The 26,832-nt window shown below is 36.0% G+C and overlaps 1 protein-coding gene across 1 annotated transcript in view; it reads right to left on the reverse strand.

The window, feature by feature from the left end:
- Positions 1 to 19,756, reverse strand: part of RFX6 (regulatory factor X6) — a 57,403-nt gene extending 37,647 nt beyond the window's left edge. Inside the window, exons 1-6 of the mRNA XM_004597588.3 lie at positions 19,537 to 19,756; positions 19,094 to 19,250; positions 16,910 to 17,033; positions 15,304 to 15,365; positions 3,115 to 3,192; positions 2,046 to 2,073 (exon numbers count right to left, since the gene is read on the reverse strand). Of these exons, the coding sequence (XP_004597645.2) occupies positions 2,046 to 2,073; positions 3,115 to 3,192; positions 15,304 to 15,365; positions 16,910 to 17,033; positions 19,094 to 19,250; positions 19,537 to 19,756 (669 nt within the window). The remainder of the gene's footprint in view (positions 1 to 2,045; positions 2,074 to 3,114; positions 3,193 to 15,303; positions 15,366 to 16,909; positions 17,034 to 19,093; positions 19,251 to 19,536) is intronic.
- Positions 19,757 to 26,832: the final 7,076 nt, after the last annotated feature.

The following is a 26,832-nucleotide window of genomic DNA, read 5'->3' on the forward strand; positions in this document are numbered from 1 at the left end:
TACTGATTTATTTTCGCAACGTGATGCTCCTTTTTGCTTTGCTATAATAATGGCAGCGGTTAACTTAGGCAATGTTAGAAACATTTTGGGTTGTCATACTGTCTGTCATAATCTGAAAGATAGAATCCAGGGATATTATGATTCTATAAGGCATCCTACAATATATAGCACATCACCCACAAACAGAACCACCTGGACCAAAATGTACACAGCAGTGAGGCTACACACACACACACACAATTCCACCTGTCTGCAGCATTTTTTTTTTTTTGTTCCTCTTCCTTATTCTGCTTCTCCTACAAATACCCACTTACAATCAGTTCTTTCCTAAAACATCATTTCATTACTGTGGGCAAATTCCTAAATATCTTCAACCTATTAAATTTACTTGATCCCAGTAACACCTCTTATATTTTCTTAAATTATATGTTCAAGACTTTTTATTTGGCTACATTACAAAGGTCCATAAGAACAGGATTAAATACACATAAATATAGCCCTAGTATGTATTATCTATAATGCTATGGATCTGTTAATTAATGTTTTCCTTAAAAAAATTAACTCTGAATCTTTTAAAAATCAAATACATTGAACCGCATTTTTCGTAGCTGTAAATTACCCAAGTGAACATCCATTTTTTTTTGTCACACAGATATTAATATTCAAATGTATAAGTCAAATGAAGGGTTACACTCAATGTTTTGTGTTTGAACAAACCATGCAGTTCATCAACCTATATATTTTTAAAATTTCAACTTTGTGATTCAAGTATTTTATTATTTTTGAAAATTATTTAGAGTAGCTCTGAACTTGCTGAAAGCCCTTAATGGTATTAGTTTTTGTGACCATCATCATCATCATCATATGCTATTATTGCTTTAGGTATTTACGGAAAATACATAGGCTGTATAGCCTAGGCAGAATATTTTTATTTCATTAACAAAATAAACTACTAAATTTATTATTTTTTTTGAAAGAGTGAAAATGAGACTGAAGAGATCTTTTTTCTTTTGGTCTACCAACCAATGACCGACAGACAGGATGTGTCAGTTGACCATCAGCATCACTAAATTCAGCAAAATGATACAAAGAACCTGGGAGAATTTATTCATATTTCCTACTGACAAAATATTTTTTGTTAAGGTATTATTTCTAAGTAAGTAGTTTTTGCAGTTTCGCAATTGTTTGTTAAAAAACTAATATTTATTTGATAAAAATAGGTAATGTGCAGGATTTTCTTAGATGATTAGTGGCAATTAAAGGGACTACTAGGAAAAAATCAGTCATTTCAGATGGTTGGGGCATTTTATATTCGTAAGTTAATGTTTGCATCATTTCACCAACTAATGGAGTTACTCTTTACTTTAGGACCAGCTTTAGCACACAATACTCATCTAGGTCCTTAAATCTGTGGCACCCCTTTTTAATGATTAGTTAACTTGAGGATAATGAAGGCTTTATCATGTGCCTAATTAGCCATGCAGTCCCTAATAGGAGTCTAACTCATTTAGATAAAGTCAGTTTGCTGATCTGTTCTTTAAGCAGAGGGTGGAGAGGAAGCCTGTAGAGAAAGGTTATATATGTGAGTGTGTACACAAAGTGGTAAAACCCAACCATAATATAGCACAGCATTTGAACTTCTTTTCTAAATGGTGTAGTCCAAATGTCAGTTCTTTCCACATCCTTGCCATAGTCTCTTTGTTTATACCTAAGTGAATGCTTCTTATATAAATGAATCTATCTATCTGTCTGTCTATCTATCTATCTATCTATCTGTTTTTTTTACTCCCCAAGTATCTGATATGTGGGAATGATAAGTAAAAAAGCAACCCTCCTATGTCAGTTGGAGTTGTGTAGTAAATTCACGTAAAGACTCATCAATTGCTTCCAATCTAACTTAGATGCAAACAAAGTCCTCAGTCATCAAGATGCTCTGCATAAATGACACCTATTTCTATGTTTGCCAGTGCAAATGAATAACATGCATTTCTTGGCTTGTAAGACATATTTTGACAGATACAGAATAGTAATAAAATAATTCTTACTTCATTCTTCAGCTTGCTGCCAGAAAACCTTAAAAAAAAAGTACACTTTCCATTAGTTTAAAAAATTAATTATAACAGTCAAGGAAATACAGAAGGTCATACAAAATAGTAACTTTCATATCACAGTCAGTGAAACAAACTAGAGAAATTTATTTTTCATGTTAAACCCAAGCATCTTGCTCAACTTCCAAACAGCAGATCTTTGGAAGGTAGAAAAAACAAGGACTACAGAGGGAAGTCAGGAAACAAATGAGGCAAACAGAAACTACCTGTGTATGTTCCAGCCTGCAGTGGCCAGTGAGTTGTCATTATGTTACTTGTAATGTCTGAAATCATTTTAATATGAATCAGGTAATGAAAATGTTTTCCACAAAATACTTTACCTAGAAAGATCTTTTCTAAGAGCACCTCCTGGTAAATCATGTCTTAGATGCAGCTGTAATAGTCAGAGTGCTGGTACTTTTTAAAATGATGGGCATTTGCATTAGTCTCATTCATGGTCGCTACATATGAATAGCCTCCTCCTGGTAGTTCATGAGGGCTTAGTGCCATGTGCTCTTTATATTCCTGTCTTTACTTTCAGAGCAACACAAATAAGTCAGCCGCTTCATCTTCTTAAGATATGATGAAAGCCATAGTATGTGTGATTAGAGATGATTATAATTAGGTTTTTATTTTGGTAAGGTATTAGTTAAGCATACAGATCTTCATAACTAGCTATCTCAGAAAAAATTACACTTGTACTTTCTGCTGTTATTTTATTAAATCCAACCTGGAAAAGAAACTCAGCCTTATGAGTAAATGCTACTTTATAAGCAATCAGCTCCCATAATTTCTCTTCTTCCTCTCTTTGAACACTTAGTCCGCTATCTATTCCCCTTTAGTATTATACATTATATAAATTTCCCAGTATTCTGGACTATATAATAACAAATGTACACACAAAATTGACACTAACACTTAAAAAAAACCCTCATAAGCAAAATTAGCAAAAGATTTTGTTCAATAGATATCATGTATTTCTTAGGAAGTAGGAAGCAGAATCTGTTTCAAGACATTATAACATTACCTGGTCAGGCCCTTTCCTGAATAAACAGAGTGGTAATATGCGCTGCTCTCTTTGATACCAATCCCATAGTAATGATACCTAGGGCAAAGACAGAAACCAGTGCATGTTAACAGAGGAGTGCATGGAGGAGAGAGAGACTGAGGAATAACTGGAGCAACCACAAGCAGAAACGCAGCCCTGGATGACCGTCCTTTCTTCATAGTTTCAATCAGCCTCTTGCTGTGCTTCATTCTACTCTGATGGTAACTAATTCTTTGTACTTCTGACTCTAGGCCTCAAAGAGACAGAAGACTCTTACACTGCTAATCCTGTTTGTCACCTAAAAGAAGTAGGTTTCAAAGCCCAAAATTTAGAAATGTAGGAATTTAGCCCAAAATCAATCTTATTCGTTAGAAATCGCTTGGTTCATCTTGAGTTTAGTCAACTGAACAAGAACATGGCATGGTTTCCTTTATAGAATATCTATTGGAAGGAGAAACATGTATGCCATTGTATGTGAGGAAGACATGAATGTCATGCATAGGAATATGTGCGAAGCAAGTGACACTGAATGTTAATTTCCATACAAAGAATGAAGAGACAAATTATCATTTTTACTTCCAACTTTTGTGTAACAATAGGGAAAACTATAATGCAAATCAAATTGGAAATGACACATTGAATGTGAGTATTGTGAATATTTGTATTGTGAACACAAATATATCTAGGAAGGAACACTGTGCCAGAGAATTAAGGAATTAAGTTACTATTTATGATGCCTACATGCCACATCACAGCGAGCGCTACTCTGCTTCAGATTAAGATCCATACTAATGCATTCTATGGGACAGATGACAACTCAAATGCTTGCACCTTTACTGGGTTCTTGGTTTGGGTCTGCCCTACCCCTGACTGTATGTGGGCATTTGGGGAGCAAGCCAGTGGATGGGAGTGCTCACTTGCTCTCTCTCTCTCTCTCTGCCTATGAAATAGATGAAAATAAGCATATAAACATTAAAAAAAATTCAGTGTATTATACACCACAAGATAAATATGAACTCCCACTGATTGCAAAAGTATAGCTTTTTCTTCTAAGCTACAGACTCCTGAGGTATCAAACACTCACATACAAACACTTCCATATTATACAAGAGCTAGTCAAATAATGGGTCTGTAATGATAGGGGTCAAAGTCCTCTAACATGTGCTGTCTGTGGTAAGTCCCCACCTTCTTTCAGCCCTCCAGGAGGAAGCTCCACTATCCATTTGCTTACCTATCTCTTAAATTTGCATTCATCTCAGATCAGGAAAGGAAAAAAAGTAAAAGATAATGGGGGGATTTGGCAGTTTAGTTATGTTTAATATACAATTTCATAGCATTATCTTCTGTATTTAAAGTGAACAGGATAATGAAGGCTCTAAGTTTCAAGGCTTCTTGAAGAAAGAATTTAATCGAGCAGTTCCACCCTCACATTTCAGTTCACAGGACAAAAGTACAAATGGAAGCAAAATATACATATCTAAATACTTAAAAATAGAGAGCAAGCTAACAAACATTATTGAAAATATTCCTCTCTCCTACACTTACAATGTAACTCTAAAATAATCTGGTATAAGGATTTGAATTTAGAATTCTTAGGCACCTGTGGTTTGATGTGAAAACAGAGAGGTGGGGAAGATTAACTTAGTCCTTGCTGCTCTGTTTACGTTACCCACCACCAGCCTCAGATACTCCTTCATCCAAGGTTGTGTGTACTGATGGAGCAGTGTGGCCTCCTGAGAATAGATAGGGACAAACAGCAAAGTCCTAGGAAGTGGACCTTGAGGCTATGTAGACAGTGGTCTCCAGAGCCCAGGGACCTGAGAACAGGCCAAAAGCAACAGCCAGACAAGTTGTCCATTGTGTGAGCCCAGAAGATGGACTTTCTTCTGTCAGTACAAAAGCAGGACCGGGACAGCTCAGTCGCTGTCTCAGGTTCATTTGAAACAGAAAGAAAGGATCTTTAAACATTAAAATATACACTTACATTGCAGCAACACTTCTAATTGTCATATTTGGGTACAGTAATGTGGAGTGACCAAAGTAAATGAAAATATTCTCTCGTTGTAGCAGGCTAGGAAGGAGTTTTTAAGTCCTTTTGATAAAAAGACAATGATAGCATGTTAAACTCAAAGCTGTTCAGTGTCTGTAATACAGAAACAAATTTCATGGCAGAGAAGGACAAAGGACTTGTAAGATACACAGAAAACTAGACAAGGATGGAGGCACTACAAAGCTAATTGAAGATGGCCCAGCATGATATCCTAATGACTAAATCCTTGCATTGCACGCAGTGCCTTCCCACTTGGCAGCTGGTTTCTGTCCCACCTGACCCACTTCCCATTCAGCTCCCTGCTTGTGGTCTGGGAAAGCAGTACAGGATGGCCTAAAGCCCTGGGACCCTGCAACTCATGGCAGACTGGGAAGAAGCTCCTGACTCTTCACTTTGGATCTGCTCAGCTCTGGCCATTAGGGCCACTTGGGGTGTAAACCAGTGGATGAAAATTCTTTTTCTCTGTATCTGTTTTTCTGTACATCTGCCTTTCCAATGAAATAATATAAATCTTAAGTGAAAAAAAAAAGCCTATGAAGACTTCAAAATAGCAATTTGATATATGTAACTAGAACCTAAAAGAAATGCTTGTATCAGCCAAATTTATTGAAAGAGTCATTTTAATAGAATTAGATAAGGGAATACTTGGAACCTATGATTTAAATTATATTTAGGCAATTACTTTTTAGATAAGGGAATACTTGGAACCCATGATTTAAATTATATTTAAGCAATTACTTTTGAAGATTAGATGAGCCTGAAAGTATGGAATAAATGTTAATGTCTCTTTTACTAGCAGAACTATGTACTAAACAAGATGTATATGTTAGAAGAAATAAAATAAGTGATAATCAATTTCAAAGAAAAACATTGCAATTTCATGCTCCTTGCAAAGCTTGCTGCTTGCCCTACAAATTTTACAGTTAGATGCTTGCCGAAGAAAATGTTAAGCATTGCTTTAAAAGTTAATAAACTTCTTGCAACTTTGATATTTTTGTTTCTTGTTTCTAATTTGTTTTTCAACATATTAATGATATCATACCATGGTGGTCTGCCAGGCAGACTGAAAAGAAACTGCTTGGTTTTCAGTGATAGTAACCATAATCCCAAGAACAATCAAAGGGATGATCTGACAGAGTCTACTGTGTTCTGCTTGCTTGCTAACTTGGTTTTCAGTACACTAAAGAGCAATACGAAGATCAGGAACACTCATGTTTCCAGATTCCATGGCCTCTTAAGGTTGAAGAAGAGTGGCCACAATGACCAGCACTGAGGTGTGGTTACCTCCAGGTTTGAAAATCAACTGATGGTCACATTTTTGTAAAGTTGCAACATAGGGCTCAATAAATATTAAGTAACACAGGTCTGTAACTTTTTTCTTGTTGTTAATTTTAAGAAAAAATTTTCCTGACACAATTTACAGGTCCTTATTTTTAATAAGAGAAATATTTTAAAACAAATTTTGAAAACCAAAATATTTAATTCCTCTGTCTTTATTAACATTTGAATTTTATTCACTGTCAAACAAAAATGACTTTGTTATATGCAGCATGCATCTCTACTTCCAAATAAAAGTAGGACTCCCAGTATAACTTAACAATATGCTTCTATATTATGATACTAAATTTTACACCTTTTCCTGTGTTTATGATGTCATGATACATTTAAGTCTCAGAAAGTTAAACTTGTAATTTGTACTAAGAGCTATACCATCATGATAATACTTGGTAGGGGATAGCAAGAGGGAAAACGGGGAGAGAGGGAGGAGATGGGGAAGGATGAACTCCTATACCTACAATACTGTATCTTGGAAAAACATTAAAGAAAGGGAAGAAAATGATATTTTCAAGTTAGAGATGAACTCACACCTGAGAAAGGCGACTTGGTCAGTTATTTTAATTTCCACAAAAAAGAAACAGTTTATCCATTTCTCATTACCAACATTTCATCACTTACATACATGAGTAAAGCTGAGAATATTTTTGCAATGTAATCTTCTAAACATGTCAGAATTTATCGAATCTATAAAAGAGAGCACTCTTTCTTTAAGCATGTATTCAGTGCTTACTGGATATTTGGTGCTGATAATTGAAAAAGTTGGGGGAGGGTCTGTACCCTGTAGGATTTGACAATATCAAGTTGTTTTAAATCAGAGCAGGTGACAGTAGTTAAAAACAAAATAGCACTTGTTCTCAAAGGTTACATTAAAAAGTAATAAGTTTGAAAGCAAAACTGAGACTCAAAGTTCCACATAGCATTGTTAATTCAATAAATCATGTTGCCCCCATATTTAAGTTGCTAAATATATATCAAATCGTGAATGTCAATTTTATTTACAAGAAGACATTCTTAAGAGAAATGCAATTTGAATATACATGCAAACATACTGCATTCTACTTGAGTATACAGACATGGTAAACACAGATAACTAAAATAAATCATTAAGACCTTCTGCACCACTAATCTGGATGCTTCATATTTGACATTCCAGATATAAACAAAGATTCCTTCTAGGCCATAAGCTTCCAATAACAGAAAATCAATAGATGTTTGCTAAATAAATGAATAACATAAAAACTAAATAACAATATGTCATGAAGAAATAAAAGTAAGAACTTTTGCCAATCAAAAAGCACAATTTTAATTTTGGTATAGATTAAAGAATCTCTAAGAACATACAATGAAATTCACCAACATTATTGCTGTATAAACTTATCTATTGCAATGACGATTGCCTACTCTCCACAAATAGCTTGTGTCTTCTACCTTGATGCCTTTGTTTTGTTAAACTCTCCATTGAGAATGGCTTTCCTACTTTCTGAACTAATTTCTTACCTGTATCTTGATGCAAGCCTTTGCCTCCTAAAGCTTTGCTGCTTTTTCAAGCAAAACTAATCTCTCAGTGTCCTAACCTCTCTTAGTCATTTATTTTAATATCTGCATCTCTTGCATCATTGAAATACATGTAAATGACTTGCCTCCACCATCAATCACTAAGACTAATGTATCCCTATCTAGAAATAGCTGTAATTAAAAATCCTTTAAATACTTTTTGGATAAGTAAAATTTTCTTCTTGAATACAATATAGAACATAAAACAGCTTTCAACAAACATTGTGGATGTGAATTTCCAGGTTCACAGTGAAACATTAGATTGGACAAAAACTACATATCTTAGTTTCACATGTAATGCATATTAATATCTATCCATATTTCTACTTAGGTAGAAAGGCTATTGCTAGCAATACAGGTTTCAATATTTTTCAAGTTCGCTTTAGCATGTTTCATACCCCGTTTCTTGTGTATTTAATACAATTATCTTTCCATTTTAAACCTCTTTCTAGAGTAATTAGGTATTGGTGTTATCTGAATGATAATATAGCATATTATAGAAGAAAGAAGAAAAGATCATAAATAACTCACTAACACCCAAAGATAAATCTCATAGAATAAGGGAGAATGGTTTTACAACCAGTAAACATGAATTATTCATCTTCCTTGCAACATTTTACAGTATGATGCTGTTGTTGTTTACAAGATGCCTTCAAAAATTCATGGAGAAATATTTACCAAAATTACTTTAACAAAAGAAGAACAGATGCCAGTGGTGAAGCTTACCTCACCATGTGGCAACTAGTTTTAATTGACATACCTGATGCTTTTCTTATAGGCTACGTTGAATAAACATTCCCAACCACATGACGACTGTTTTCTCCCCATATGATTGTTGTCCATTTTTAGAAGAAGATACATGAATAATGCTCAAAAATACTACATATGACTAAGTAATTTCTCCAAGTAAATACATGTATTATGGAAGTGGCCTTTATACCTAACAAAATTATCTTCTTTCATTAACAGCAAATGTCCCCAACCTTAGGCTTTATTTCAAGTGAGAGATACTATTTAAAATTTATAAATAAAGAATTAATTCTTGTGTCCATATTTTAAAGTGAACACACTATAAAATATAAGAGATTTTTAATGGGACACATGAAATTACTGTTGTTCTTTTTGACTATTACAATATTTATGTTATATCTAATATTTTTCTTTATTGGTTAAACAATTTATACCTTCATATAATGTTTTTCCTCATTTGTTGATCAATTTATATCTACACCTATATTTCAGTCCTTATATAGAATTCCTGAAACATATGTTCCCATGAGGTAGTAGCCCTGATGTTAGTTTACACTACACAAATGATCACTGATAAGGAAATGATGGGATTAAGCTGTTCAGGGACTTGCAATAACTTGCTCTGATAAGAGCAGCTGCCATATCAGTTTTATTAACCTGCTAAATCACTACTAATAAATAAGATGATAGCTTTTGTCCATCATGTCTGAAAACCAAATTTGGCTGATCAAAGCCTATAAGAAATTAAAATGTAACTTTAAATCAAACAGTCTACCATGTGGTTAAAATCTGTGGGCTCAACCATGTTCTGCTGTGCTTTGCTTAGCTGTTGTGAGCAATGGTGGGATTCAGGCTCTATTTGCTCACTAACTATTAGTAAGGCCCACTAAGAACTTTGGTAAAACTCTTCCTAAGTAAGCTAATAGTAATAGTAAAAGTTCCTTAACAGTGAGGATCCCATTGTAAATCTTTTTTTTTTCTTTTTTTTTTTTTTATTCATTGATTACATTGTATTATGTGATACAGTTTCGTTGGAACTGGGAATCACCCCACCCCTCCTCCCGCCCTCCCCCCATGTGGAATGTTCTACCTTGTCATTGTAAATCTTTAAAATATTTTAACATTATGCATTGTGCATCAGTATAAAATGTATCATTGTGTATCAAATTTATCATAAATTTATAATAAACGTATCAATTTATGCTCATGATATAACACATTCATAATTATAAAATATAGAAGAATTATTCTTCACTACTCTACCAACTGAATTTTGTTTCAATTTTGTTTAATCAAAATCTAAACTTGAACATATTTCAAAGAATAAATCCAGTGATTAGGCATTTGTGGTTAAACAAGAAGAGACAAATAAAACATGAAAATTCAATTGATTTTCTCTTATTGAGAATTTATAGAGTGTGGCTTTGTGGGTGCCAGTTTTCTTGGCTGGGAGAAAATTGTCAGAGTCAGGGAATGGTTGGGGAGCTGCAAATGAACTGCCTTTTTCCCAAAAGCATATTTGATAGGTGATTTAGAGTGAATGAGGCTTTCTAACACACACAATAATCTTTAGAGTTTTTCCATAAGCCACCATCAGCATCCGCTTATGTGAACATCAGATTTGCCAGTGGAAACAAATTATTCTTCCATTTTAGACTATTTCAAATGTTGACACTGGGTGATATCTTGACTATGTAGTAATTCTGTAACTTTAGATGTTTTGCTTTTAATTTATCCATTCATTTTGTTACAATAAATTCAGTTTATTTTGCGTAAGCTTTTTCACTGTTCACTTTTCAATGAGGGAATGAAATAGCACCTGCAAAAAACTGAGAGCCATTAGGACTGATCACATTGATACTGAGTTATTTCAGAACTTGGAAACACAGAACTTAGAGGACTGCATTGTGCTATAGCAAGTTTAAGCCACCACCTGCAGTGCCAAATCCCTGTTTCTCCACTGTCAACCCAGTTCCCTACTGTTGTGCTTAGTGAAGTACTGAAGCCCCGGTACCCATGTGGGAAACCTAAATGGAGCTCTTGACTCCTGGCTTCAGCTTTCCCAATACCAGTCTATGGCAGCCATTAGAGGAATTATTCAGCTGAAGAAAGTTCTGTTTCTGCTTATCTCTCTCTTTATCTAACACCATGTTTCGAATAAATAAACAAATACTCAAAAATATTTCTAAACAAAGACTTCACTCATAATTTTTAGACTGCTCATCATACATTTGTCAGATAGTCCAATGCTTCATAAACTCTGAGGTTCATAAATGAACCAGTAACACGGGGAGAAAGACATTGTTCATGATTCCCAAGGACAAGTGAGGACTGTTTTAGAAATTGTGGTACCAACCTGTTCCAAGGTTGCAGAATCTGTTGAGTCAATCATGATCTAAAATAAAGTTCCAAGTGCAATGATTGGACATATTTTAGGCAAAAATTAAGTACTTTTTAAAGTGATTATCATCAGATAATAATGGACTTCAAAATCTAATCCAGTGGAATTGAAGCAAATTAATAACATTTTTAATGCCTTAAAATGATTACAAATTTAAGAGTACTTTAAACAGTTTGAAAAAATACAATTAAATTCTAGGCTTAGTTTGGTGCAAAAATTTTTCAAACACATGTATATGAAAGCCTATTAAAAAAAGTAACGTGAATTCATCTCAGAAAAATAATGCATGAATTTTAAACTATATGTTTTCTATGAATTATTAAAAATGTGTTTTCCTAAATATATGAAAGCCAGAGCAAGAGAGAAAATCTTTCATCCACTGATCTACTCCCTAAGTTTCCACAACAGCCTGCACTGGTCTAACTTGAAGTCGGGAGCTAGGAAATCCATTGGGGTCTCCCACATGTGTAGCAAGGAACAAAATACCGAAACCATTATCTGTTGTCTCTAAGGATATGTGTCAGCAAGAAATTAGATTGGTGGCATTGGCAGAATTTAAATCAGGGCACTGCACTTTGGAACTTAAGCATCCTAAAATGCAACTTAGCCACAATGCCTATTAATTTGAACTCTTTGTAGAAAGAACTCTCACATGTATGGAATTATGAATGTTTTTTCACTAAAATCATCTTTTATCTCTATTGTTCATGAACTTTTTTGAAGTATCCTCATATTAATTGTTTAGGGAACAATAGTAAGCACTGTAATATAAAATAAGCTTTGCAAAATTGCTAATAAAATTGGGAAAAATTATTTCCAGATTTTTCAAGATATTTTTAACACATTTACATTCCTGTTTCATTCAACTGCTTATGATTTATAGACAAATATTTTATGTAAGTTTATAAATTACTAAAGTTACTAGAACTGACAAATGTGAAAATAATATGCTACCATAGGGAAATGTTTCAGACAAAAATTAAGTCAGCAAGTAAATTTGCTCTTGCACTGTGAATTTGCCTTTATATAAAATATACATGTCTCTAAATAAAATGCTTTACGATTGAGCTTGTTGAACTGTTTGTCTTTGAAAAGAGTCTTAATATATTATATTAACAAATTTTAAAAACTGTTCTATCAGTAAAAAATTTATAAGACATGTTTTTAAAATATCCAAATAGTCTGTTGGTATTGTCAGATATCAAAAAAGTAGGTTTTCCTACATTGCAAGATGATAAATCACAAATGTTACAATCAAATAAACCCAATTTAAATGCCAACATTATTATTGTGTTGTAGTTTATGTGACCCTAGAAAGTCAATAATCTTTGAACTGCAATTTCCTCATTTATGAAACAGTAATTCCTGCCAGGTCTGGCATGAAGGCTCAATGGTTAAATCCTAATCTTTTATTTGCTGGGATCCCATATGGGTGCTGGTTCGTGTCCTGGCTGCTCCAGTTCCCATCCAGCTCCCTGTCTGTGGTCTGCTAAAGCAACAGAAGATGGCCCAAAGCCTTGGGGTCCCTGTACCTGAGTTAGAGACCTTAAAGAAACTCTTGTGGCCACTTGCAGAGTGAACCAGTGGATGGAAGATTTTTCTCTCTGTCTTTCCTTTACTCTGTAAATCTGACTTTTGAATAACAATAATAAAAACCTAAAAAAAAATTCTTGTCTGTCTCATTAATGGATGGATTAGAGTGAGATAATGAGAAGAATATATAGTAACTGTATTGCTGATGTTACATGGCTTATGTCATTAGTTTCATATTATAAAGGCTAGCTAGACTGGAAGTATATTTGCTGCTTTATTTGTTCCTATACTTTATTTCATACAATTCCCTATAACAATCTGATAAGATATAGAATGCCCACGTTACTGCTAAAACGCTGGATAATCTAGTCAGTGTTGTGTAGTAACATATGGGATTAGGAATTAAATTCATTTCTAGATTTGGATAAATTAAAACATAATCTTCTTAATCACTATTTGAATACTTAATCTTCCAAGATAAAGTTTAAGGATACTCAAAGCTTTTGGAAATAAAGATAGAAAAACTTCCTGGCTAAGAGTAATTAGAGCAAAACATTATCATTTGTAAAAGAAATTCTACATCTTGATATTTCTTTTAACATATAGTAGTATGGAAGAAAAAAAATCTTCAACTGTGAATGCTTTCCCTTTGATATATCGACAGGTCTTAGACACCAAGTAAACCACCAGCAATCACCACAGGTCCAGTTCAAGTAAGAACTAGAACTGCACCATGTCACAATATCAGGGTTAATGATTCATCCCTAATCCTAAAGGCTCCTTCTGAGATTAAGGGGCTTTCTCTCCAGTCTGCCTGCCCACTCACTTGTAAAGTCTGTCAAAAGATTTTTTTTCTGCATTGTAGTCCCTCTTTTTACCCTATCTAGCTAAGTCAACACTGTCTCCTCTTCCTGCCATCTATACAAATGAGTAGGTATCAAATTCAGTAGACAATCAGGTAGACTGAGTCTGTTTAAGTGAGGATATAAGCTAATTTTACCCTTAAGGTAGGTACCAAAAAATTTCTATAAAACCATACACAAAAAAAGTCTACAATAAGCAAAACAATAGTAAAAGATTCAAAGGGGAAAATTCATGTGACATTCCTTTAAATGGGTAGGATTTATCATACAAATAAGGGAAAGGACATTCCTTTGGGAAGGTGGAAAGATGGTATAAAGAGAGTGGCTGGTGCTGTGGCATAATGGTAAGGCATCTCTGGTGTCAGCAGCTTTTATGGGCAATGGTTCCAGTTCTGACCGCTCCATTTCCAATCTAGCTCCATGATAATGTGTCTGGGAAGGTAGCAGAAGATGATCCAAGTGCTTGAGACCTTGCACCCTTGTAGGAGATCCAAAAGAATCTCCTGGCTCCTAGCATTCTATTCACCCAGCTCCTCTGCTGTGGCCTTTTCAGGAGTAAAGCAGCAGTTGAAACATTTTTCTCTCTTTCTCTTTCTCCTCTCTCCCCACCCCCCCACACTCTCTCAATCTTTCTCTGTAACTGTGCCTTCCATACAAATAAATAAATCTCAAAAAAAAAAAAAAAAAGAGAAAAAAGAGTGACAGTTGGAATGACGGGTGCTGGGGTAGCAATTTGCTGTCAGCATAAGCTCCATGCTGAAAAGTGAGAATTAAATATTAAGATAGGAAAGTGCTATGGGACTAAATCGGAATGGATCTCCAATGTCAAGGTCAGGAAAGTTTGCCCCTGATGGTAGAAATTATGTGTCAGTGCAGGTTTCTGAGCATGGGAACTTTGTGAGTAAGTCAGTACCTCAGAAGACAAGGATGGGGAAGTCAACTTGAATGGACAAGGGAGATGAGGTTATAAAGGTGGGAATGAGAGACAAATTCAAAGGCAAGTGACTAAAGCTCAAGTATTCAACAAGGTAAGCACCTACCCATGAGGGAACTGAGAGCTTGAAATGTGGCCAGTCTAAATTGAATCATGCTGCAAATGTAAAATACAACGGATCAAGAATTTCATTTGTAAAAAAAAGTGAAATTAATCATTAGCAATTTTATACTCATTGTACACTAAAATGACAGGATCTGGATATACTGGGTTAAATAAAATATTATTAATGTTAATTTCACCTGTTCTGCTTTACTTTTTTTAGGTGGCTACTAAAAGTTAATGGATCAAATAGGTGGCTTCACTCCACTTCCATTGATCACCATGTTAGACAAAGAAACAAGAGAAGAGTGGTAGAGGAGAAAAGAGGGACCCATGCTGGAATGGAGAAGTCCTAAGAGTTTTTCTGTTTTCCATTTTTAAAAATCCAAGGCATATCATACTAGTTTTTGTTTTTACTTGATATTATTGTCTCAGTAAAACATAATACTAAACTCAAATTTTCTTTTTTCTTTTTTTTTTTTTTTTTTTTTTTTTGTGTGTGTGTGTTAGACTTGGAAAATGCCTGCTGCATCAGGAAGGGTGTCGCTGGTTCCAGACCCTGATAAAGACAATGCTTGTTTCACATTTGTATCACCATCACACCCAAGAACAAATCTGATATTTGTTCACTGATATGTCTTACTTGGAATGGCCTCTTGTCCCAAGCCGCCGGGTTGTCAGAAGGGGAAATTTCTGACGAATTGTCTAAAAAGAAAAACAACTACTTTAGTTCTTAAAAAGTGTGTTTCTAAAGCAAAGACACTCACTCCTGACTTCTTTGATCAAATAAATGTTAAACTTCAAATGAACTATAAGTAATAACATGGAAAAGTATTAAATTATGCGTATTTGCAAGAAGTACATCAGCAGATGGCAAAGTGTTGTTCTGGTTGAAATGTTCTCTATCCCAGGCAGACTAAACCATAAAATACTTTCGCTTGGTTGGACCAATTATTACTTTATTTATGCACAAGTGAGAAGTTTCTGAGTTTCTCTGTTACAATTTCATCCAGATATGTCTCCATAATTAAATCTCCTTCTAAAAAATTCGGAAGAACTCTCGATGCAGCTACTGTACCACCAAATCCTGGTAGAAGCAATAGAAGCATTTTCTTTCTTTTGTATGTTCCTTTCTAAAATTGGCTAAAACTGATGGAATTTAGCATTTTAAAATGTCTTCTACATAAAACAGGAATTTTAGCTTGGGTTTTAAATTCTATACACGAACTTCAGAAGGCTCCATTGCAAATTCATGTTCTATTAATCTCCCGGGGGAGTACACATACAGCTTTTATCAAATTCCCAAAGTTCTACAGAACTCAGCAGTAAACTGTTGTCATTCTCTTTATATTAATAAAATAAAATAAAAATCCACTAGCACCAAAAGCAAACAAAAATATTTTATTATAACTGGCCTTAGGAAAATTTTATTTACCATAGATCAAGCTAATGAACAATTATCTGGTATAGGCAAATATCAAGAACCTTGAAATATCAGTTGTAGATGGTAAATTTTCTGATATTCAAAACTCTAGCAATAAAATTATCATTCTATTACATAAATAGGTGGGTTTCAAGATACATAAATAAAGATAAAAATTACCAAGAATCTTGACCACAATATCCACTATTTTCTGAACAATGAGTCCCTCTACAGGTTTGTATTTGGATTTCAGTTTTATGAAAAACAATATTTCAGACTCATACTTCTTATGGTTTCCGGGATATCCCAGGTAGACAACAAAGCATGACAAGAATATCAAAGAACAAGACTTTCCTAAAAGATTAATATCTTGATTAGTCAAATAATTTTAGCATGCACTTATAGCAATGCCAGCATTTTTTGATTCCTGACCTAACCATACTAGCTGGGTAGTAAAGAGGACTCTTAAACAAAACAAATTTAATCAATCAAAATGAATCACCACTAACTGTGTTAACAAGAAACTTGTTACCACATTTGATTTCGCCTCTCAGTTTAGCCCATATAGGAGCCAACAATGTTGTTTGAAGGGAAATGCTACTCGTTAGACAAGTTCATGTCAGATATTCTGGTAGTCAGGGTTCTAATATTCAAAATCAATGTAGAAACATGTGGTAGTTTCAAACATGGTCCTTAGAGTTCATTTGTGCCTGTAAAATAAATGTCTCAATATTCACTAGAAGAACTCACTCAGATGAACTTCTTTTCTTTCTCCTTGCCTGGTAAGAGTTTAGTTCTAATGAAGTAGCCAGGATGTGCCATTTACCTTCCCAAATGTGGCTGCGCAAGCTGGCTCCAATTTCTCTTTCCTGCAGAAATCTAAGTAGTGTGCATAAAGGATGCACCGTGGCAAGCAAACTCCTTCACATACAATGTAATTTTCTTCAAGCCTAAGGGAAAAACAGGTCAACAACTACATGAAATCTCATAATTTTCCGTATCTTCTCAGTTTTTTCATTGACTTCCTACCCATTTTAATTATAGACTCATTGGTCTATACAGATAAGCTAATAAGTAGTCTTGAATAGACTTTTAATAATTGTTAGAAGAACAAATGCCCCTATAAATATCTGCTAGTAGAGTTAAAGTATATCACAGCTAAAGCAGAATCACTTCCATCTGGTCCCATCCACTAGGTCTGACTTCTATAAAAGCCCTCAGTGTTCATCATGGTTTCTTGGGTGGAATATAAATAGAAATGATGAAATTTAAGGTAACAGTTTTATAAAGGATTATTCTCAACACAAGTGGGCTCCCAGGTTTCAGGCTGGCAAATATTACTCTTTTTTTTTTAAACTTTCATTTTCAAACTAATTCTGAACCCTGAATATTTAGGAAAGGAAAAAAAAAGCGGGGAAATATAGATCAAATCCAATAAGGTCTAGTGTTGCAAAACATAAGATAAATTTGCATACATTAAATCAAACACTTAGTTGACAGTGAAAACTGAAGGTGATCAATTTTTTCACTTTTCAGTTTTAACTCATCCAAAAATAATTCTATACCACAAGGAAAATTTTCAAAAATGAGAGCCTATTTTTTCAAATTTGTAACATGGAAAAGTCAAACAAAATTAACAGCATGTAAGAGATTCAAAAACTATAGAAAAATTTATTAGAAACATTTAGCAGTTTAAAATTTTAAACTCAAATTTGATGTTTGATGTTAATGCATATAATGCCCATTTTTATTTAATTTTGAGATTGTTTTAAGCTGTTTTAATTTTCAAAATACTGAGTAATGTCAACTATCAGTACAATGATCAGTTTGGATAAATCTATGATTGCTTTCACTCATTCAGTTTGAGCTGCATCCATGGAAGTGATTATTTCAATATGTCTGAAATAAAAAACATTTGATTCAATTATCTTAACAAATAATAGTCGTACCCAAATATTCCAGATAATTAGGTCAGTTACTTATTGCTCTGGTATATTTTGAAGCATCAATCATAATTGTTTCAATAATTAAACTATTTTGAGAAATATTTCATTCATACATCAAGTATGAAAGAATTCAAGCATATACTCAAAAATACACTATATACAAATTGCGACTTGAAGCAAAAATAAAATTTACTACTTTTAAGATTTTACATTTTGCTCTTTTCCAATGTTTAGATTATTTTTTATACATAAGCAGCATATGTAACTAATCAGCAAATAAGTACCTTGTAATTTATTTGCTTGTTTATTATTTGGAATTTGGGAGGAAATCTGTACTCATATTTCTTCATACTAGTCAGGAAAGTTTAAGATCATGTTTTTAGTTAAAATCTTTCTCTTTTATGATAAAAATTACAAAATGTTTTCTGTATGTGTAAAGTCTATCGATAAATTCAGTTTGAAACAGTTTTCACAAAATTAAGTTTCTGATATCCCACTACGATAAATAATACGCAACAGTTGCCATAAAAAATGTTCAAGTATTTTCTCAAGTTAATTAATAATATCTAAACTAATTTTTTGTATGGCATTCACTTCAAACACATTTCATCTTAGGTCCAAAACATTATTTTTAATTTGGTCTCTGGTTAAAAGTTAAATTATTAAGATCTTTTCTTCTTTTAAATTATTTCTAAAGCCATATTCTACAAATACAAAGTTATTAAATAGCAAGCATGTAAGTACTGTTTGATTGCATGTTAAGCACATAAGTCTTGAAACGTTCATTATTTTGGTTACGTAGAAAGAAATTTTAGATATTTAAAAAATCCATAATGAACAAAATAGTGAAGCTTTTATTTGCATTGCAGATAGTTTTCCATTGGTATCAGAATGTCTCTAAATAATCAGCAACAAAGAATGCTTTTGGATAATTTCATAACTCATTTTCTAAATTTTCCATAAAGTTTGAGGGAAAAACCAACTCTGGAAAGCAAAGATTTCACAGACGCTAACTTTCAAAGCCCGAGCAGGTGCTTGCTAGTTCCCCTGTGGACGCATCTTACCACTGCAGCGTGAGCTGGGTCTGCTTCTTTTTGTCTTTCATAATCTGCGTGATGGTTTTTTTCTGAGAGAGGTGTTGATCCTCGGCTTTGGTTTTGCTCTCATTATCGTCCGCATCCTCTTCCTCAGAGGAAAAGTTACCATTACTTAAATGCGTTTCTGATGGCAAGTCGAAGGGATGATAAAGAAAAAGAGGAGATAAAATCAATTAAGTAGTGTGTAAGTGTTCTGAGGTGGCTTACTCTGGGAAAAAGCACAAGAGCGCTGAGCAAATCCCCCAGAGTTCATCTCTACTTGACATACATTTTCCTGGGAAAATACAGTGTTTCAGAAAGAACACCCTCCCTATACGCATCTCTGGGAATTACTTAGTTTATTTTGGTCACTGACGACCTCCTCAGAGCACTCTTCCTCCACTCACCTCCCGGGAGGGTAGATCACTCACCTGCTTTAATTCCAACCCGCAGTTGCGGGTCTTCTCTCTCCTCTGCGCCCTGTGGGTCCCTGGGCTGCGCTTCGGCCGCCAGGTATTCTCGCCCCTCGGGATAGACTAGCAAGTCCTTGCCCAGGAGCTGCACGCAACATTCTTCTTCGGTCTCGGGGGAAAGTTGGGGCGAAGCCTGTGCTTGCAAGAAGGCGTCATGCAGCTCTGGGACCCTGGCCATCCTCCCGGCCGTCAGGGACCTCGCACCGGTTTCTCAGCTGCCCCGTAGAGCCCAGAGTGTGAGACCCGGCCTGGGAGGGGCGGGGCGGGGCGGGGCTGAGGCCGGGGCCACAGGAGTGGGGGAGGAGGCCGCAGCTGCAGGGGCCTTCCTGGACGTCGCAGAGAAGGGATGAGGTGCACAGGTGCGGCTCAGGCAGCTGGGGAGAAGGCACAGGTGGGACTGCGCTTCTCCAGCTGTCTGCTGTCCAGGCAGATGCTACACTCTGCACCCACCTGCTCACCTGCGCCCCTCATGCCCTGTGCAATGGAGTCTGGGTCACTTCACCTCCTTTTCCTTCTTCTTCTCTTTCCCTGCACTGGGTTCCCGGATCACTTTTCACACCACAAACTCCCAGGAAGAGAAAAGAAAGCATCTTTCTCTCTCTGGGGAGAACTCTGAATCCTCTCCAGCCCCATTCTCAGCACCCAGCATTTGGGGTGGGGGTAGGGGGAAAGAACACCACTCCCCCACAAAACTGTCCTTTCTGTCTTTGTAGGTTTATTTACACCTGAAATAACCCAGGGAAGTACTGAAGGAGCTGTTTTAGTGACTGGAGCATCTCACCTCACCCGCTGCTGGGCACAGTCATTGAGACAGATTTCTGGGCCTGGCAGCCCTATAGCATGGGGCCCTAACCTTCATTTACTCTCATTTGCAGTGCTTGTAATTTAAATGCATCACTGATGTGATGCTCTCTCGTCACTAATGCCTAACTGCAGTGAGATGGACATTTTGCTTGAAAGTAAATTAAATTGCAGTAGTTTTCCAGTCGAAAATAGTAAAAGAGTCAAGATTGGTGAAAAAAAAAAAAAAATCATTTGTGCGCTCTGTAATCTGGAGCCCCTGGTGGAGACTTGAAGGTGGTGTTGACTGATTGCTATACAACCCTCTCTTTCCTGGTGCCTTTATGTTAGTACTGCTCTACAGGAAAAACAGGCATCATTGGTCCACATTGTCTGATCACAACCTACACTCTGCTGTCCTCTCTTGGAACACCAGAGGAAAAAGATCACCTTTGAGGTTTAATTAATGTAAAGCCACATTACATTAAAATTAACACAGAAACACCCAAATGGGTGGTGGCTTATGGATTAATTACAGGGAGGTGTAACGCAGTCCAAGTGCATGATCCTGCCTAAGCAGATCAAAGTGTGCATATTTAGATCTCCCCCATTGTACAGCAGTACTTGTTGGGAAAGGTCTCCTTGCAGGGACAAAGAGCTTCTCACATGGTAGTCCTAGTAGTTGAATTCAATCAGAGTCCACCCACTTACACACCTAGCGCTTTAGGCTTGTAGCTCCCCGGGCTGACTTTACACATCGTCTTCTCCACCAGAGCTTGCTGGTTTCATAGGGTTCAGCTCCATAGTTCTAAATGTCAAGAGGTTTTTACCCTCAGACCCATCCTGTGAAGGAAATCCTGTGTATATGCAAGAAAACTGCTTACTTACATCACCAAAACAAAAAAAAAGTTCAGAAAAATCACTGGAATTTCTTTTGAAATTCTTGAAATACAGGCCACTTGACATCCAAGGTGTATGTAAGTCATATAGACACTAAGTGAATACCTGACGATTATTCAGTAGAGCAGTTGGAAAAAAGAAATCCAATATCTTTTGAAACCATACAAAAAATTATTGCCCTTATTTGAAGTAAGCTGCCTACCTAACAAAATAACATCACAGTGTTTTGTGAATCTAATTTTCACTTACTTGTTTTATGTATTTGAAAGGCACATGCCCAGAGAGTGTTCTGGTTCACTCTCAAATATTCACAACTGTCAGTGCTCGGCCAGGAAGAAGCCGGGATCCAGTTACTCAAGCTGAGTGCCCTACACAGGTGGCAGAGCCCAAACCATGTCCTTACCACTTGCTGTCTTCAAACGTGCACACTGGCAGGAAGCTGGATGAGGAAGTGGAGCCAGGACTCAAACTCCAGCACCACAATATGCATCTTAATTTTTCACCAAACATCCACCCGTTCTTTTGCGATTCTCTTCAGAAATAAATCAATCTAACACATGAAAGGCGATTGAAATCAGGAGTGGAAACATCCAGCTCACACACACACACACACACACACACACACACACACACACACACACACATAGAGCCCAGGATGAAATGACTTCACTGAAAAGTTACATAAATGTTTACAGAATTAACATCAACCCTTGTCAAACTTGAGTTGTAATGGAACCAGTGTCTAGAAAGGCAAAATCTGCTATGCCAATTTGTGGTTATTATGAATAATTCGAGTTCTAGAAACTGATGTTTTGGTGAAGTTAATAGTGACAACCAAACCACAATAGCCTGGATAGAAAAACAGATAAACAAAGAGAATGGTCTTCTAAAACAGTGATTCTTAAGAGTGTGTTCTTAGACATCATTTTAAAAACAATATGTGTATGATATAAACTCTCCTTGGAGAGAATAATGTATTTAGGTACATATGAACAAAATTTTGCTCACAGATTTAGTAAGTCCCAGAAAAATATCTGAAACATCTGATTCGTTTTAAGAAAAAAGCACAGGATTTCTGAAAGAGGAGACTATTATAGGTTTCCAGATAACAAGATTTTCAAAACAGTATGTGCCACATAAAAGAGGAAATGAAAAGGAATTTGGAATTAGCTACATTTCTGCTTCCACTCTTAGTGACTCTAGACAGTCTTTCTGAATATGTTTTCTTCTTCCTAAATTGGAAAAAGTAGTTCCTACCTAGAGTAGGCCTCCTGGGTACTAGGTTCAGATTCTTGAATCCCTTTCGCCTCCTTCGCAGCTTCAGCTTCTGCTGTTTCCAGTGACCAGAGCAGAGGCCACCACTAGAGAGCACTGGACACTGGGGAGGAACAGTCTTGCTGTGGCTGCTGGAACCACTGTTGCCCACAGGCTGAGAGCGAGCTGGCACCCAGACTTAGCATGCCCAGCTCCTTGATTTCACGGTGGGTAGCACAGAGCTGTAACATGTAACCCACAGCTCTGAAACCATCCTCCATGAGACATCAAGACTTTTCCTCCTTGCTAGGTTTCTTTCCCATGTCTGTTCTACCACACCTCTTTTGAGAAACATGTAAAGTCATAATTTGTAGCTGAATGCTTGATTGGATTCTGCTGGTGTAAGACATCATATGGTAGAGTTGTTGTGAAAATGAAATGAAATATTACAAAGGAAAACCTCATACTGTGCCTGAGAGTAAATTTTTAATGAAAAAGTATCAAATTTTTTAAAATTTTGAAACCAGAAAATGCTCTCTTTTTCATTGCACAAGGTTTCTGAGATATATCTTTCTCCTGATTTTTTTGTAAAAGCTTTATTTTCTCTGAGACCACTTTGTAAATGCAAAAAAACACTTAAAATTCTTCCTTCTAAGAACAAATCTTTAATTCCAAATCAAAGTATGGTCAGGTCAATTAAGTCCATTCACTCTAGTGTTTGGGTGAGTTCTACTGGTTCCTTGCTGAGTTTCTGTCCTGTTGATCTGTTCATTCATGTTAATGGAGTATTAAGGTCCCCACTATTATTGTATTGGAGTCTATTCATTAATATTTGTTTCCCATATGTAGGTGCCCTGGCATTTGGTATATATACATTTACTATGGTGATCTCTTCCTACTGAATAAATCTTTGATCTTTATGTGGTATGCTTCTTCATCTCTTTTACTGTTTTTCACATCAAAACCTGTATTATCTGATATAAGCATGGATATGTCAGATTGTCTTTCCTTTCTATTAGCTTGGGATATCTTTTTCCATCCTTTCACTTTCAATTTCTGCCTGTCTTTGTGTCTCCTATAGGCAACAGATAGGTGGGTTTTGTTTTTTATCCAGTATGCTTGATTGATGAGTATAAGCCATTTACATTCAGGGCTAATATGAATAGACAGTAATTTTGTCCTGTCCTTTTGGCAATGGATTGTTCATTGTGTGGTTTAGTCCTCTGTTGTCCTTTTGCTAGGATGCTTTCCAGATTTTCCTTCAGTTTTGGTAGGTGCTATTCCTTTTCTCTCTCAAGAGAACATCTTTAAGCATCATCTGTAGAGCAGGTCTGGAAGAGGTGTATTCTTTGAGTTTTTCTTTACTGTGGAAGAATTTTATTTCATTTTCAAAGACAAAGGAGAGCTTGCTGGATACATTATTGTGGGCTGAAAATTTTTCTCTTTAGAATCTGGACTATGTCACTCCATTCTCTTCTGGCCTATAGAGTTTCCTCTGAGAGTTCAAGTGTAAGTTTGGGGTTCCTCTATAAGTCACTTGACTTCTTTCATGTTCACATTTAAAGATCTTTTCCTTATATTCAACTGAAGAGAGCTCGAGTATCATGTGTTGTGATTATGTTCACTTTTGATCAACTCTGTTGGTAGTTCTGTGCCCCTCTTGTATATTGTTCTCCAATTCTTTCTTCAGATTAGGGAACTTTTTCATTTATTATTTCATTGAATACACCTTTATATTTAGCTTCTCTTTCTGTGCCTCCTGGAACTCCCATAACTCTTATATTTGGCCTTTTAATAGTGTCTATTCATTTTGAATACTTTTTTTGGCTTGAATCAAATCAATTTCCAGATTTTAATTGTTTCCCCACTGTGATAAGAAATATCTTCTGATTGTGACTCACCCATTCTGTTATTGAGGTTATTCACTGAATTTTTAATTTGCTCCATTGTACGCTTGATTTCAAACATACCATCTTGCATTTGATTCATTGCTGCTATTTCCAGTATAGCCTATACCTTAAATTCATTGAACTCCTGTATGTGCTTCTCACCATTGATAAGAAGATTTATTACAAGTTTTTAAATTCTTTATCCCCCATTTTCTTGATGTTTTCGTCAGTTAACTCTGAGGTAAGCAAAGGCTTTTTTTCCTTTGTGGGAGGGGCATCAGTAGTATTCATTGTGCCTCTGAATCTTTTTTTGCTCTTGATCATTGCTATTCTGGTTAGCAGATTCCTATCCTGAGGTCTGGGTTCTAACTTGTGTTGCATCCTGGTCAACAAACTAATTTTACTGATTTGATTTGGTATCCAGTTCTTCATTTACAGTCACTTGTGCCACTCTTGTGCTAGGTAGGTTTCTACCACGGTCTGATTACTGGCTTACCACTCTCCAGCCCCTGTGATTCCACACTGTAGTTTCACCCTTGCCTGCACAGACTTTCTTCCACTCCCAACTCCAGCAATTCATGGGATTAGGGAGATGACAACTATCCTAAATCACTGTGTCCTGGTCTTGCTGGAACAAGCAAGGCCTGTTTTAAGTGGAAGCTGTAGGATGACAAGTCAATAATGTTTTCCCTGTTGGGCCAATGCAATGTGCTGAGCTTTGGTTTCGTTTCTGGCTTAGTGCATTCACAGCTTATTGTTGTTCTTCTGTTCCAGCAGCTTTTTCCACACTGTACAAAACAGCACCTGATGTGGCACTGGTGGAGTTCTGCGTCTGCTGGCTGCTAGCTCTGGGAGCCACTGGGACTTATTTCAGTTGGAATCATTAGGATGCCAATTCGGTACTGATTTCCCTGTGGGACCAGTGCAGTGCGCTGAGTCCATCCAAAGAGGAGTGCAAAAAGAAACCATGGTACACCTACACCATGGAATACTACTTAGTCATTAAAAAGAATTAAATTCTGCCATTAGCAACCAAATGCTCCCAACTAGAGACCATTATGCTCAGTAAAATAAGTCAATCCCAAAAGGACAGATATAATATGTTCTCTCTGAGATAAGGCAACTTACATGAAAAATATGAGTTCAAAAGTCTCTTTAATAATGTTTATGCTACATCCCTGGGAGTTTGATATTTTTACTTTTATTTTCATTCATTCAAAAAAGTTTTTGTTTTTCTTATGAATTTCCTCACTGACTCGTAGGTCACCCAGTAATATCAATTGCTTCAGGAAGGTCTTTGATTTTCTTTCTCATTTCTTTAGCAACACACTGTTCATTTGGTAGCATGCTATTTAACTTTATGTGGTAGATTTTCAATTTTTCTCTGTGTTGTTGAATTTGTTTTATGAATTTTCACTTAAGGGGATATATAGTAACTGTGCAATGGAGACCATCACATACAGATGTGAAGATACAATGCAGTGTGCATCTCTACTTCCAGCTCAAAGATAAACTCCCAATGAGATTGCTCACTACTGTATCTTGACAATAAGATGTTGGACTCTTTGCCATTGTCGATGCCTACAATGTCAGAATACATTTGCACAGAAGAATGATGGGCTTATGACTGTTTTTGAAGGAGTATACTACTGTAATAATATAGTGGGCGAAGGAGATTTGGGAGGGGATAGGAAATCTCAGAGTCTTGGAATTGTATCATGGAATAAATAAATAAATTTTGAGGTTATTTTGAAAAAGCCAATAAGTTATGATTAAATGAAAATTTCACAGCAAAATCTTTCATTTACTTTAATTTCAAGAAGGGGATATGTGAATTGCCTTGATTTGAGCAGGGCACATACACACAGACATCATCTATGTCTCAAATAAGTATGTAAAGCTACTGTTACTCATTAATCAACAATTTTGTGAAAAAGATGTACTTCATTTGTTTGAAAGGCAGAATTGCAAAGAGATAAGGAGAGACAGAAGAAAAGATACTCTGTTGTTTGCTTCCAAAAGATTTCAACAGGACCCGGCAGCGTGGCCTAGCAGCTAAGTCCTCGCTTTGAACGCCCCGGCATCCCATATGGGTGCCAGTTCTAATCCTGGCAGCTCCACTTCCCATCCAGCTCGCTGCTTGTGGCCTGGGGAAGCAGACGAGGACGGCCCAAAGCTTTGGGACCCTGCACCCACGTGGGGGACCTGGAAGAGGTTCCCAGCTTCGGATTGGCACAGCACCGGCCACTGCTCTCACTTGGGGAGTGAGTCATCAGACGGAAGATCTTTCTCTCTGTCTCTCCTCTCTGTATATCTGGCTTTATAATAAAAATAAATAAATCTTTTTTAAAAAAAAAAAAGATTTCAACAGTCAGGAAAGGGCCAGACCAAAGCTAGAGACCAGGAGCTTCCTCCAGGTCTTCCACAAGGG

Source organism: Ochotona princeps, chromosome 1 (genome assembly GCF_030435755.1).
Source record: "Ochotona princeps isolate mOchPri1 chromosome 1, mOchPri1.hap1, whole genome shotgun sequence".
Taxonomy (NCBI): domain Eukaryota; kingdom Metazoa; phylum Chordata; class Mammalia; order Lagomorpha; family Ochotonidae; genus Ochotona; species Ochotona princeps.